Here is a 15,012-nt window from a genome sequence, read left to right as displayed (position 1 = left end):
CCCCTAGCCTGGGAACCTCCATATGCTGCGGGAGTGGCCCAGGAAATGGCAAAAAGACAAAAACAAAAAAAAAACAAAAACAAAACAAACAAAAAAACCCCTCTGGTTTCTAACCGGTGGCCGTCCCTCCCCACCTGCTCCCAGACCATCAGCCGAGCCTTCATGAACGGGAGCTCCGTGGAGCACGTGATCGAGTTTGGCCTTGACTACCCGGAAGGCATGGCCGTCGACTGGATGGGCAAGAACCTCTACTGGGCAGACACCGGGACCAACAGGATCGAAGTGGCCCGGCTGGACGGGCAGTTCCGGCAGGTCCTCGTCTGGCGGGACCTGGACAACCCGAGGTCCCTGGCCCTAGACCCCACCAAAGGGTAAGGGCCATTTTTGTCCAGCACACGTGCCCCTGTCCCCGTCATCTCTCTACACCAGCCCATGCAGTCATGACCTTAGGCCGAGGCAGACAGCTGCCCACCTGGCACTCTGCGATTCGAGCAGTGTTGACCACTACTAGCTTTGAGGTAGCCGGGGCCACCTGGCTTATATCGCAGAGGGGAAACTGAGGCCCAGAGCAGAAGGCAGGAAGGGGAGCCTCTGTCGCAGCCGCTGCCCTGGGCGCTCCCCGTGGGTCATCGCATCTCAGCATCCAGGGGTCCTGCCAGGGGTGGGTATCTGTGCACCTGATTTCGCAGATGCAGAAACTGGGGCTCAGAGAAGCTAAGTGACTTACGGAAGGTTATGTCACTGTTTAGGGAAGTGCTGGGCCGAGAAGCCGCATTGAGCTTCCAGTCCTCCGGCTTCTTACAGGCTGCTTCGCTGCCGATTAGCTTCCCGTGGCGGCTTCCTGGGTTAAGAACCCAGTGTCCTTTTTGTGAGGATGCGGGTTCGATCCCTGGCCTTGCTCAGTGCCTTAAGGATCAGGCGTCGCCGTGAGCTGTGGTGTAGGTTGCAGATGAGGCTCAGATCCTGCGTTGCTGTGGCTGTGTCGCAGGCCGGCAGCTGTAGCTCCTGTAGTTCGCCCCCTAGCCTGGGATCTTCCATATGCCACACGTGAGGCCCTAAAAATAAAAAAAATAATAAATAAAAGCCACCTTGCAAGGCAATGCCTTGACCTGTCAGGCAGCCCGGGGCCAGGGTGGAGTCTTCCTCTGCCCGCAGCCCTCACCCCACAAAGCAGCAGTGACCTGATGTGTAGGGGCCTCCAGCCCCTGCCTGCTGCATGCCCTGTGGGGAAGGGGAGATTCGGCATCGGCAGAACAGGGAGGAAGGCCCAGGTTCCAACGAAAGGACCTGTGAAACAATCAGTTGGTCCTGGAATGGGGACTCCTTCTCCGAAGAGCGAGGAAGGAGGACCTGCCGGTGGAGGCGGCAGGGCAGGGTCTGAATCCAGCCCCGCGAGGCCCGTTGGCCTCTGGGTCCTGTCGCCTCTACCTTCTTTGAGGAGAGGGAGCGTACCCCCGATTTGCTTGCCGTCACCTGCGCCTCCCGTCACCCTGGCCTCCTCTGCAGCTTAGTTAAGCAGTTGTCCCTGACGCAAGTGTCCCAGCCTGGATGTCCTGTTAGGTGGTCACCTCGTCTGTGCCCCCCGTTTGTCTTCGAGCGAGAATATCAGCGCTTGGCTTGCGGGGGTGCTGGTGCGGGGCTCCAGGAGGCGGGAGGCAGCTCCATGACCGCTGCTGGGGGGACGTTGGGCTGGGGCAGGGCCTCCTAGGGTCTCACCCCTTCTCTCCGCCCTGGAGGAATGTCGTCAGCACAGCGGAGATGGCACCGGGCACGTCCCCTGCCCCGCAGTGCGGGACGCCCCTGAGCCCGCCCTGCCGCCTCCCGTGTCTTCCAGCTACATCTACTGGACCGAGTGGGGCGGCAAGCCCAGGATCGTGCGGGCCTTCATGGACGGCACCAACGGCATGACGCTGGTGGACAAGGTGGGCCGGGCCAACGACCTCACCATTGACTACGCCGACCAGCGTCTCTACTGGACGGACCTGGACACCAACATGATTGAGTCGTCCAACATGCTGGGTGAGGGCCGGCGGGGGGGCGGGCGTCCCTGGGCCACCCTCAGCCCCCGCAGGAGGTGTGGACACGCGCTGAGCCAGCCTCGGCCCCTCTGGGGGAGGTCCCCTTCCTCCCCGGGTGCTGCTGCTGGAGGCCTGTCGGGAGAGCCCCAGTGACAGCTGTTTTCTACACCTGCCGAGAGCCGGGTCCCAGACACCCCTGTGCCAGGATTCTGATCTGACCCTACACCACAAAGCTTAGGTCTTCACGGAGCCGGACACGGAGGCCCAGGGAGGTCACAGGACTTAAGGTCACAGAGCACTGCATAGGCCCCAGGGACACGTGCGCCATCTCCTTCCGACCCTGGATACCTAGTGGGTACCAGGCACCATTCTGGGACCACTCCTAGGCAACGCTCAGCATCCTGGGACTCCATTAAAAACAGGCACCCAAAAAAACCCTCGTTCCAGAGTTCCTGCCATGGTGCAAGGGGATTGGTGACGTCTCTGTGGTGCCAGGACACAGTTTCAGTCCCCGGCCCAGCACGGCGGGTGGTGGATCCCGCATTGCTGCAGCTGCAGCACAGGTTGCAACTGTGGCTCAGATCTGATCCCTGGCCTGGAATTCCATATGCCTCAGGGCAGCCAAAAATGAAAAAAAGGAATACAAAAAGACACCCCTTGCTCCAAGCCACTCAGCAGTGAGGGCAGGATTTAAACCTAGAACACATATCTCTGGACTTCTTGGGGGGGAGGGGATTATATTAGCTCTCAAGTGACACCAGGCGATGGAGCCACCCTGTGCCACAGAGAGGATTTGGCTTGCTTCCGAATCGCTGCCGCTGCCACCTGTGGTGGGGGATGGTTGTTCCCATTTTACAGATGAGGAAATGGAGGCCTCGGTGGGCTGAAGGGCTTGTTCCAGGGACTGTGTGAGCCAGCCAGAGCTAGAAGCCCAGTGCCCTGGTTCCTTCTCGTGGTGGGCAGCACCCACCCTGCCCGCTGACTGTCCTGGCATCCAAGGCCGAGAGCAAAGTTTGACTGTGTCTTTGAGACCCTCGCCCAGCCCTGCAGTGAGTTACAAGGGGCTGATGCCGATGGGAAACCAACCATAGCACGGCTCCAGTTGCCCCACGTAATTACGCTCCCTAACTACCCCCAGAGGGAAGCCATCCTCGGGAAAGCCAGCGAAAGCCCTGGAAAGCCATCCAACCCTGCAGGTCGAGGGCAGTCGTGCGTGAGCCAGGCCATTTTCGTTTCTGCAAATGTAGCCACAGATGTTTGCAGAGCCCCTGGTTAATAACACTGGAGGCCCCTGTCGAGGGAAGGGCGGGAACAGTGCCTGACACGGTGGGCACTGGCCCTGCCGTGTGAAGCTGGGGCCTCAGCCGGGCTGCAGTCCCGGCCCCGCACATGCTAACCGTGTGACTGTGGCCAAGGGACTTAACCTTTCTGTGCCTCGGTTCCCTAGCGCTGGTGGTCCCTGCCGCTTACAGCTGCTGCCGTGAGAGCTGGAGACGGAGGGTGAAGGCCCTTCTCACCCACGCCCGCTGCACCGCCAGGACCCTCTGAGCGTTTAGAGAATGACAGTGGCTATTGGAAAATTCTGCTCCCGGGTCCTGGGAGAGGCACGAGCGCGTGTGCATGCGTGCGTGCGTGCTTGTGTGTGTGTGATGGAGGCAATCAGGGAGCCTCTTTATGTAATAACTCTTTTTCTTCTGAATGAGGAAGTAATCAACTTAGAGAGTTTCTAAAAATACAGAAAACTATGCAGAAAAATTGTAACTACCCATCATTTCATCAGTCAGTAATAACCAATACTCACACATTGGCATGGTTCTTTACAGTCTTAAAATATTTTGACTGACTTATTAATGTTCTTTTTTTTTTTTTTTTTTGGCCACCTCATGGCATATGGAGTTCCCAAGCCAGGGATCAGATCTGAGCCACATCTGCAACCCGCACTGCAGCTTGAGGTAACATCAGATCCTTAACCCACTGGGCGAGGCAGGGGATCAAATTGGAATCCTCATGGACACTGTGTCAGGTTCTTAATACCCTGAGCCACAACGGTTTTTTGTTTTTTGTTTTTGCCTTTTTGCCACTTCTTGGGCCGCTCCCGCGGCATGTGGAGGTTCCCAGGCGAGGGGTCAAATTGGAGCTGTAGCTGCCGGCCTACGCCAGAGCCACAGCAACGCCAGATCCGAGCCACATCTGCGACCTACGCCACAGCTCACAGCAATGCCGGATCGTTAACCCACTGAGCAAGGGTAGGGATCGTACCCGCAACCTCATGGTTCCTAGTCGGATTCATTAACCACTGCGCCACAACAGGAACTCCCACAACGGTTTTTTAATATTCTTTTTGTTGGGTTGTTGTTGTTGCTGCTTTTTAGGGCCACACCTGTGGCGTATGGAGGTTCCCAGGGGTTGAATCAGAGCTACAGCTGCCGGCCTGCACCACAGCCACAGCAATGCTGGATCTGAGCCGCATCTGTGAACTACACTGCAGCCCACAGCAACACTGATCCTTAACCCACCAAGCAAGGCCTGGGGTTGAACCTGTGTCCTCATGGATACTAGTTGGGTTCGTTCTGCTATGCTACAAAGGGAACTCTGATTTTTTTTTAAATCACAAGGCATTATGTTTAAGTTTCATGGATGCCCATGAAGGCACTCTTATGCATACCCATTTTGGTGTTTCCTGGCAGCCTAATGGTTAAGGATTTGGTGTTGTCCCTGCTGTGGCTCGGGTTTGATCCCTGGCTCAGGAGCTTCCGCATGCTGTGGGTACAGGTCCCCCCAAAATTACCCATTTTGCAGATGGAGAGATTGAGGGGCTGGGAGCTTACACAGCTCTCCCAGGGTCACGTGCTGATCAGGGAAGGAGTGAGGGGCCCAGGCTGACTCTAGAGCCTAGTTCCACTCACGTAGTAGACTGCTAGGATGAAGGTTTTATTGAAAATTTTTATTGTCATAGATATGCAGTCACGTACCAAAATCTTAAGTGCTTAAGTTGAAGAATTTTTACATACAGATATTTGTACCTACACAGAAGCATAAGCACAGCCCATGTAGCTCCCATGTAGATCAAAGCAAGGAAATTTTGGAGTTCCCGTTGTGACTCAGCAGTAATGAACCGAACTAGAACCCAGAGGGTTCAATCCCTGGCCTTGCTTAGTGCGTTAAGTATCTGGCCTGGCCATGAGTTGTGGTGTAAGTCATAGCCGCAGCTCCCTGCATTGCTGTGGCTGTGGCTTAAGCAGGCAGCTGCAGCTCCCATTGGACCCCTAGCCTGGGAACGTCCATATGCCACAGGTGTGGCCCTAAAAAGCAAAAAAAAAAAAAAAAAAAAAAAAAACATGGAAGTTTCCAACCCCCAGAAGGCTCCTTCATGCCAGCTCTTAGTCAAGCTCAGCAGCTTCCTCAGGGGTCAGTGCTGTCCTGACTTCTATCTAGGTGCACGAGTTGTTCTGTTCTGGACCTTTCTGTGCATGTGGTTGTACAGCGTGTGCTGTTCGGCGGCTGGCTGCTTTCTTCGTTGGCTCAAAGGACCGTCAGCTTCGGCCGTGATGTGCTCATGCTTTTCATTGCTGCGTCCTTTCCGTTACATGAAGATCCTACCCGTTTTTTACCCGTCCTCCTATTGATGGACCTTTGGGTTGTTTCCAGCTCGTGGCCGTTGCTCTGTGCACATCCTCCCCCGCGTCGTCTGCGTGGACCCTGCCTGCCTTTCTCTCGTGCCCGTAGGAGGGAATTACCTGTCCTCGGGGTCCACGCACATCCAGCCTCGGTGGACCCAGCTCCTTTCCCAAAGTGGCCACACCCATCACGCGCCCCACACCGGCTGCCAGGCGGCAGGTTGAACTGGTTCGCCCATGAGGACGCCCCTGCCGGTGCTGTCGTGGACACCGTGCCCCCATGTCTCCATGCAGGTCAGGAGAGGGTGGTGATTGCCGACGACCTCCCGCACCCCTTCGGCCTGACCCAGTACAGCGATTACATCTACTGGACAGACTGGAACCTGCACAGCATCGAGCGGGCCGACAAGACCAGTGGCCGGAACCGCACCCTGATCCAGGGCCACCTGGACTTCGTGATGGACATCCTGGTGTTCCACTCCTCCCGCCAGGACGGCCTCAACGACTGCATGCACAACAACGGGCAGTGCGGGCAGCTGTGCCTGGCCGTCCCCAGCGGCCACCGCTGCAGCTGCGCCTCACACTACACCCTGGACCCCAGCAGCCGCAACTGCAGCCGTAAGTATCACACTCTCCCCCTGCACCACATTGGATCCGTCTGGCGGGTCAGGTAGAAAGACAGTTCTTGGCTGGAGATACCTGGGGGCACATGGACAGGTGGGCAGGTTGTGCACTGCACGAGTTGCAAGATGTTACCTGGAGGCTCAGGCTGGGTGGAAGACCTGTGGTTTCATCAAGACACAAGTAGATGGGCCAAGCCCTCAGCTGGCGCGTGCCCTGGGGGGTTCTTTGAATGTGAAAAAGAGCCTCTGGGGAGAGCCTCACAGAGCCAGGCATTGTTCCAAGGGCTTTTCATGGCACTTATTGGATCCCCAAGCCCACAGGGTCAGGAGTATCACTGTCCCGTTTCACAGACAAGGACCCCGGACACTGAGATGGCTACTGCCCAAGGCCACACAGCTCTTAAGACTTGAACCAAGTTTGAATCCAGGCAGGCTGGCTCCAGAGTCCCTGCCCTTGGCCCCTTGCCATGTGGCCTCCTGTCCGCTTGTGTGATCCTCTAAATTACGTAGGTTTTTTTGCTTTCATTTCAATAATAAGAAAAGCCAGGTCCAGAGAGCCCAAGAATGACTTTCCCACAGGCCTGCAGGGAGAACAGGTGCGTCCTGTTGGCAGGCTTTTCTCTGTGAGTCAGCAGAGAGCTGCTTATAACTCGGCCTCTGTGCAGCTCTGGACAGTTTATTTTATTTTATTTTTTTAGGGCCGCACCCTCGCCATATCGATATTCCCAAGCTAGGGGTCAAATCGGAGCTGCAGCTACTGGCCTACGCCATAGCAACACTGGATCTGAGCTGCACCTGAGACCTACACTGCAGCTCATGGCAACACTGGATCCTTAACCCACTGAGCAGGGCCAGGAATTGAACCCACATACCCATGGATACTAGTCGAGCTCTTAACCAGCTTGAGCCATGACAGGAACTCTGCAGTTGACAGTTTATAAAGCTCTTTGTGGTCCAGGGCCTTGCCTGAGCCTCTCACAGCCCAGGGCGTTAGGAGGGCTGGGCTTCCTCAGCCCAAGTTGTGTGGATGCGGGGCCCTGAGGCCCTGGACGGCCAAGGGGCTTGTTTGGGGCCCTGAGCTGGTATGAGACGAGCCTGGGGCCATGCCCTGGGACTCCCTTCTCCTGGGCTCCCTTTGGTCCTGTTGTCCCTCCCTCTGCCCAGGGGGATGTGACTCGGGTGCTGGCTCCCGTGGCTGGCAGGCCCAGGGCCACAGCTTGGATTCACGTGGCCCAGCTACAGCTCTGACTGTGACTGATGGCCCACACACATCCTGGGTGACACAGTTTCTGAACCCAGGCAGCTTTGCTCCTCATGGTCCTGAGGAATGTCCCCTCCTGGTGTCACGGTTCCCAACACACAGTTTTTAGCACTTCCCAGGAGCACGAGGAAGCACCTGCCAAATCCCAGAGTCACCCGAGCATCACACAGGCTTCACCGCTATGACCTCCTTCTGTCCTGAGGCTTGATCATCTGAAAAGAAATGGGGAGTTCCCACCGTGGCTCAGCAGTAATGCACCTGACCAGTATCCGTGAGAATGCACATTCGATCCCTGACCCCGCTCAGTGCATTAAGGATCCAGCATTGCCTCGAGCTGTGGTATAGGTTGCAGATGCAGCTCGGATCTGGCGTTGCTGTGGCTGTGTGCAGGCTGGTGGCTGCAGCTCCAACTTGACCCCTAGCCTGGGACCTTCCATATGCCATGGGTGCAACCCTAAAATAAATAAATAAATAAATAAATAAATGGATGGATGTCTAGTTTTAAAATAACACATGCAGAGTTTCCATCATGGCGCAGCAGAAATGAATCCGACCAGGAACCATGAGGTTGTGTGTTCGATCCCCGGCTTCACACAGTGGGTTAAGGATCCGGTGTTGCTGTGAGCTGTGGTGTAGGTCGCAAATGCGGCTCGGATCTGGCGTGGCTGTGGCTGTGACATAGGCCAGCAGCTGGAGCTCTGATTGGGCCCCTAGCCTGGGAACCTCCATATGCTGCGGCTGTGGCCCTAAAAAAAAATAGTAATAATAACACATGCACTTAGAGAATACTCAAGCAGGAGTTCCCTGGTGGCCTAGAGGGTTAATGATCCCATGTCACTGTTGTGGCTCTGATTACTACTGTGGCCTGGTAACTTCCACGTGCCGTGGGTGGGGCCAAAAATAAATGAAATGAAAAATAAGCATAGAGACTTGTGGAGCCATATAGAATTTTCCACGTCCAGCCCTCCGAAACAGCCTTGTGTCTTTCCAGGCTCCCCCCACATCTAGTAGGTCGTTTTACCATAAGCTGCAACGCCGTCCTCCCCACCCACAGCCCACAGCCCCCGGTTGGCTCCCCGCCGCTGACTGCAGCCCGTCTGCTTGCCTCCCCCAGCGCCCACCACCTTCTTGCTGTTCAGCCAGAAATGCGCCGTCAGCCGGATGATCCCCGACGACCAGCACAGCCCGGACCTCATCCTGCCCCTGCACGGGCTGAGGAACGTCAGGGCCATTGACTACGACCCACTGGACAAGTTCATCTACTGGGTAGATGGGCGCCAGAACATCAAACGAGCCAAGGACGACGGGACCCAGGCAAGTGTGCCGACGGGGGGCCCGGGAGCCCGAGGAGCTCGTCCTGGCGGTGTCTAGGCTGCGGCCTCCTTTGCTTGGCAGAGGGAGTGCCAAGAGAGCCCAGGGCCGGGGGAGCCATGATTTGGGCTCCAATTATGTCATGACCAGATTTGAGAAAGCCTGCAGTTCTCTGTAGAAACTGGAATTTGCTGCTGTTTAAGTAGTGGTGGTGGGTGTCAGACCCCACGGGATTTTTTTTTCCTTTCCGCGGTGGTTTTGTGCAGGGATGCTTGGTATCAGCTATTCGCGACGCATCTTTTTATTTCAGGGGGTTGATGGCCAGTTCTGCTCTAATGCAGCATGCGTGTTCCTGAAAATCACCGCGCGAGACGGGGGGGAACAGGGCTGGTGCACAGCGCTCAAAACTCCATCAGTGACACACTGGGGAAAAGAAGAGGAAGCTGGCAGTTCAGGGGCGCTGGCCTGCACGTGTTAAATAGTTCGGTACCTAATTTCTACAGCAGATACGGCGCAGGACTGGCCGCTTTTCTGTTAGGTTTTTGTGACCCACTCCAGGAAGGACATTGTCACTGCAGCTTCAGGGCACACCGGGTGTATCCACCCGTGTAGCAGGGAGCTGTGACCAGAATCCCTTTGATGTAGAATTTGAGGACACGCCTGGCTGTTCACACCAGTTTCTAAAGACTCCTTTGATAGGAGTTGCCGCTGTGGTGCAAAGGGATCCGTGGCATCTCTGCAGCGCCAGGATGCCGATTTGCTCCACGGCCCAGCACAGTGGGTTAAAGGATCTGGCATTGCTGCAGCCTAGGTCTGCTCAGATCCCTGGCCCTGGGACTCCATGTGCCCAAGGGACAGCCAAAAAAAAAAAAAAAAAAAGGCCCTTTTTTGTTTTGGTGTTGTTTTTGCTTTGCAGAGCCACACCTGCAGCATGTGGCGGCTCCCAGGCTAGGGCTTAAATCAGAGCTGCAGCCGCCAGCCTACCCCGCAGCCACAGCAACTCGGGATCCGAGCTGCGTCTGCCACCTACACCACAGCTCACAGCAACTCCAGATCCTTAACCCACTGAATGAGGCCAGGGATTGAACCCACATCATCATGGATACCAGGCGGGTTCATCACCGCTGAGCCCCAGTGGGAGCTAAGAAAAGACTCCTTTTTACCAAAGCTCCACAACCTACCGGTCTCTTTGTCGACCAGTGGCAGCGTCACATCTCATGTCATCGTGGCAAAGTCTCGATGCTGTTACCACGGCGAGGGGCGGGGAAATTCTCCTGGGCGGAGACTTTCAGGTGGTTTTTGTGTCTGCAAAGTAGATGTTTCCCTTTCCCACCCCGAACCCAGGGCTGCCTGTGCGGCTGGACCTCACTTTTTTTTTTTTCGGTCTTTTTGTCTTTCTAGGGCCACACCTGCGGCATATGGAGGTTCCCAGGCTAGGGGTCTAATAAGGGCTGTAGCCGCCGGCCTACACCACAGCCACAGCAACACCGGATCTGAGCCGCGTCTGTGACCTACACCACAGCTCACGACGAGGCTGGATCCTTAACCCAGTGAGCAAGGCCAGGGAGGGACCCCGCAACCTCGTGGTTCCCAGTCGGATTCGTTAACCACTGCGCCACGACGGGAACTCCCCGGGCCTCCCTTTTGACGAAAGACCTCATCCAGCGACAGTGGAAAGCGAACAGGCCGTCATCCTCTGCCGTCCCCGTGTCCTGGGTTGATGGTAAAATCCCTGCCGGCCCGGCAGCTGCGCTGTCACCTCTGTAGGAGCAGAGCCTGGTGGATTCCTTTCATCCCACTCTGAGCGCAGGTGACTGTCACTCTGAGGCCTTTGGAGGAACGGGATGTGTTAATTGCCGGACCGAGGCTTCCCTGCTGGGAACGTTGCTGGGCGCAAATTGCCTGAACGTCTGTCGTCTGTCTCTCGGAGAGGCGGAGAGGCGTTCTCCTGCGTCCTCTTATGGTGTCTGGCAAAGTCGGGGAGACTTTGAAGAAAAAGCCCCTTTAGGGGCACTTAATTTGGGAAACATTCATTTCCCTCCCTGCCTCTCTTGTTAGAACTCCATCCTCTGGGGGCCTTAATTCTTTATGGGGGTCACCACCCGGCCCCCAGGCATGATGGTCTTGACTCTATAACTATTTGGCTGTTGTTTTTTTTACTTCATTGTTTATGCTTTTGTGGTGGAATATACATGACATAAAATTTACCATTTTAAACCTTTTTTTTTTTTTTTTTGGCTACATCTGTGGCAGGCAGAAGTTTCCCCCCCAGCCAGGGATGGAACCTACGCCATGGCAGTGACCTGGGCCACTGCAGTGACAATGCCAGATCCTTAATCTGCTGAACCACAATGGGAACTTCCATTTTAAACGTTCTTTTTTTTTTTTTAAGGGGTGAACCTGCAGCATATGGAAGTTCCCACGCTGGGGGTCTAATGGGAGCTACAGCTGCCAACCTATGCCACAGCCACAGCAATGCCAGATCCGAGCCGTGTCTGTGAGCTCATGGCAGTACCGGATCCTTAACCCACTGAGCAAAGCCAGGGATCGAACCCACAACCTCACGGTTCCTAGTCGGCTACATTTCTGCTGCGCCACAACGAGAACTCCCATTTGAAACATTCTTTAAGCGAGCAGCTCAGTGGCGTTAAGTCCATGCATATTGTGGCGCCACCATCAGCTCCATCCAGATGAAACTCTGTGCCCATTTAACACGAACTCTCAGAGTTCCCGCTGTGGTGCCACGGGATCGGCAGTGTCTCTGGAGCGCTGGGATGCAGGTTCAGTCTCCCGGCCTGGCATGGTGGGTTCCGGATCTGGCGTTGCCGCAACTGCAGCTTGAACCTGATCGCTGGTCCAGGAATTCCATCTGCCTCGGGGTGGCCTAAAAAAAGAAAAGAACAAAGCAAAACAAAAACCACTAACCCTCCCTTCCCCCCGCCACCCCCACACCGGTCCCTGGCACCTGCCGTCCTCCTTGCTGTTTCTGTGAGTTTGACAGCTCTACGTACGTCATTTAAGCACAATCACACAGTATTTATCTTTTTGTAACTGGCTTATTTCACTTCCTCTAATGTCCTCAAGGTTCGTTGGCACCATAGCACGTGGCAGAATTTGCTTTTCCGAGCAAAGGAGGCCACAGCAGGCTCATGCACTGAAGACCGCACCCTCTTTGGAGAGAGGAGGAGGTGGTTTTGAATCTGACAGCGCTAACGGCCTGAACGCAGCCAGGACACAGGCTGGGATGTGAACCCACGTGCCGGGAGTCAAACCCAGCCTAGAACCAGATTGGGACAAACCCACGGTTTTTGTCTTTTCTTTTTAAGGCTGCACTTGCGGCACGTGGAGGTTTCCAGGCTAGGAGTCGAATCAGAAGCTGTAGCCATCAGCCTACACCACAGCCACACCAGACCCAAGCCGCATATGTGACCTACACCGCAGCTCACAGCAAGGCTGGATCCTTAACCCACTGAGCGCGGCCAGGGATCGACCCTGTGTCCTCAGGGGTGCCACTGTTTCCACTGTGCCACGATGGGACCTCCCAAACCCACAGTTTTAAATTAAAATCACTCACCCGGTGTCTGGACTCACTGAGGTTCAGGGTCTTTATGCCTTCGTGCAAAGGGATTCAGCAAGAGACAAAGCCACACGCAAGAAAGAGATTTATGAGGATGGGATGCTTGGGCGAGAAGCAGGCGGGCAGGCGCGGAGGCGCTGCTGAATTTGCTTCCTCTTAAAGACCAACGCATGGTGTCTGTGCAGCACGCGTTTTGCTGGTCCATCGACCTCAGCGGTGGCTTGGGCTGTGCCCTCCTTTGGGCTGGAGGGAGTCTGCAGCCGCAGGCTCGCCCACAGGCTAAGCGCCGCTTTGCACTGGCGAGGGGGAGGGGTGTTGAGCGTGCTGATGGAGAGGGTTCTGCCCCGGTTCGGCCCTGGCCGGAGGCCTGTTCCTTGTGTCAGAAGCGGGGTCTGGCTTCTCTGAAGCCGGCCCAGCACGTGCAGTCTGTCTCCCGGTTTCTCTGCCTGGCAAGGCGGGGGCGGTGTGTGGCTCCCCTGGGCACGTTTGTCAGCTGGTTGTTCCGACGACTCTGTGCCCAGCTGCCCCGTTACCCGCCCTGCAGTCCCGTGTCCGGCCTGGGCGAGCTGCAGTCTTGCTTTCCGCCCAGCCTGTTGGCCGCCCTGGGCTGTGGTCCGTGGCTCCAGGGCTGTGCCTGCTTAGAGCTGACATGTGGCTCCTTGGGGCTGCGCACGTCGGTACGTGCAGAGATGCGGGCGACACTTCCAGCTGCCCAGTGGGGCTGGACCAGAGGCCGCTGTGGGTGGGGGCTGGAGGGGGCTGTTCCTCTCCAGATGGGTCCAGGAGGCTGGGCCTGGGGAAGGGGGCTGCTCTTTGGCTGCCAGCCCCCTCTTACCCCCGGGAGACGCCTGGTATCACCTGCTGGAGCGAGGTGGACTTGGAGAGTCTTCTGTGACCCCAGCCTCACCCTGAGAGGCTCCCTCCTCAGAGCAGGGAGCTCTTCACCAGGCCATTGGCGGCGGTGGCCCAGCAGCTTGGGAAGCCCTTGGCACCAGGTCAGGCCGCGGGGACCCCAGGGGACCAGATCCACCGGGGAATCAGGCCCAGGCCTGTGAGGAGAGGAAGCTCTGGGCTCTCCTGCTGCATCAGCTCATGAAACAAGGTCCCCTGTGAAGGGGACTCTGCCAGTGGCTCCGGAAGCTGGGCTCATCCCTGCGAGGGCGGACGGCCAGGAGTCAGGCTGCGCCCCTGGGGGACCCGCAGGGAGGTGGCAAGGACTGGCCTGAGAGGGGCGCGCTGGCCCTGGGCTCCCAGGATGTGCTGTGGGCAGTCCCCACCTTCGCCAGGCCTCCTCCCCGTGGCCTCTCTCCCTCCGGGAAGAGACTTGTAAGAAGTGGCCCTCTGTGTGGCACCTGCTGTTCTAAAGCCTCAGCTTAAGTAACAGTAAGATTCGAGTCTTAATCCCAAAGCCTGAGTCCACGGAAGCAAGGAGAGGGAAGGTGTCTTGAGCTGGGGCCCATGAATCTGGGCTGACGGCTCAGCGGGCAGGCTGTCCCCTGTGCTGCAGGGACAGGCCGGTCTGGGTGGGGTGGCGGCCAGCCCGGCCCGGTGCAGTCCCTGATGGCTGAGGCTGGGGTCCGAGCTGACGGGCGGGAGCCGTCCTAGGAGTCAGTGTCGCTCCCACATGGCCGTTCGGGCAAGAGCCAGTTTGAAAGAACAGGTGCCCCGTGAGGGGCTGACCTTTGGTCTGAACGCGGCCATCGAGGGCTCTGCCCTCCCTGTGGTGTCCTTAGCTGGTGCTCATGTCCCCCTGTTCTGCAGCCCTTCGTTCTGACCTCTCCGGGCCAAAGCCAGAGCCCAGACAGGCAGCCCCACGACCTCAGCATCGACGTCTACGGCCGGACACTGTTCTGGACGTGCGAGGCCACCAACACCATCAACGTCCACCGGCTGAACGGGGACGCCATGGGCGTGGTGCTCCGGGGGGACCGAGACAAGCCGAGGGCCATCGTCGTCAATGCTGAGCGAGGGTACGGGGCCGAAGGGGTGGGTGGGCACCGCAGGGTGGGGTCTGCCCTGGCTGGGGGGTGCCTGGCGTCCGTCCCGTGAGTGGCAGCCTCTCGAGCCAGGAGGGCTCTCCCACCCAACGTGCCCGTCCACCAGGATCTCCCCCGGGTTCCCGCCACAGCAGCTGGGCGGGTCGAGGAAACACTGACTCTTCCCCAGTCTTGGCGGGGAGTCAGAGACCCCGGGATGGCCTTGACCGAAAGCCTCTGCAGGGGCCCGGGCTTTGCTGAGAAACACAGGAAGGTTGTAAGCCCTCGTTCATGGGTTTCGTACCATCCCATCAAACTTGAACCCTGTACAACCACCCCTTCCAGAGCATCTCAGGCGGTGGTGGACTATCTACTTGCATATGTCCCACCGCGGGGAGGTCACTACCTAACTGGGAGCTCCTTCCTTCTCTGAAGCTCCCTGCTGCTCCCACCGTCAGCCCTCAGGTGCCCTGGTAGGCAAGAGAGCACCCGGGACACTTTGATGGATGCCGAGGCTCCCAAAGGGGAAGACCAGGATGGGAGGGGACCCAAAGCCACATGACATGGGGTTCAGAAATAAAGCCAGTCACAGGAAGGTTTGGGGACAGGAGCAGGAGCACAGTGGCCAC

At 57.2% G+C, this 15,012-nt stretch overlaps 1 protein-coding gene across 6 annotated transcripts in view; it reads left to right on the top strand.

The window, feature by feature from the left end:
• Positions 1-15,012, top strand: part of LRP5 (LDL receptor related protein 5) — a 119,871-nt gene that overhangs the window by 81,859 nt on the left and 23,000 nt on the right. For all 6 annotated transcript variants that reach the window (XM_021082720.2, XM_021082719.2, XM_085010556.1 and 3 more), the window contains exons 10-14: positions 145-371; positions 1,835-2,019; positions 5,930-6,253; positions 8,634-8,833; positions 14,169-14,377. In XM_021082720.2, the coding sequence (XP_020938379.2) occupies positions 145-371; positions 1,835-2,019; positions 5,930-6,253; positions 8,634-8,833; positions 14,169-14,377 (1,145 nt within the window). The remainder of the gene's footprint in view (positions 1-144; positions 372-1,834; positions 2,020-5,929; positions 6,254-8,633; positions 8,834-14,168; positions 14,378-15,012) is intronic.

The sequence above is a fragment of the Sus scrofa genome, chromosome 2 (assembly GCF_054392235.1).
Source record: "Sus scrofa isolate SSC_HxYL_T2T_F1_AM1 chromosome 2, Sscrofa_HxYL_maternal_Yorkshire_Landrace_v2.0, whole genome shotgun sequence".
Lineage (NCBI taxonomy): Eukaryota > Metazoa > Chordata > Mammalia > Artiodactyla > Suidae > Sus > Sus scrofa.
This window is presented reverse-complemented; position numbering and strand designations above follow the sequence as displayed.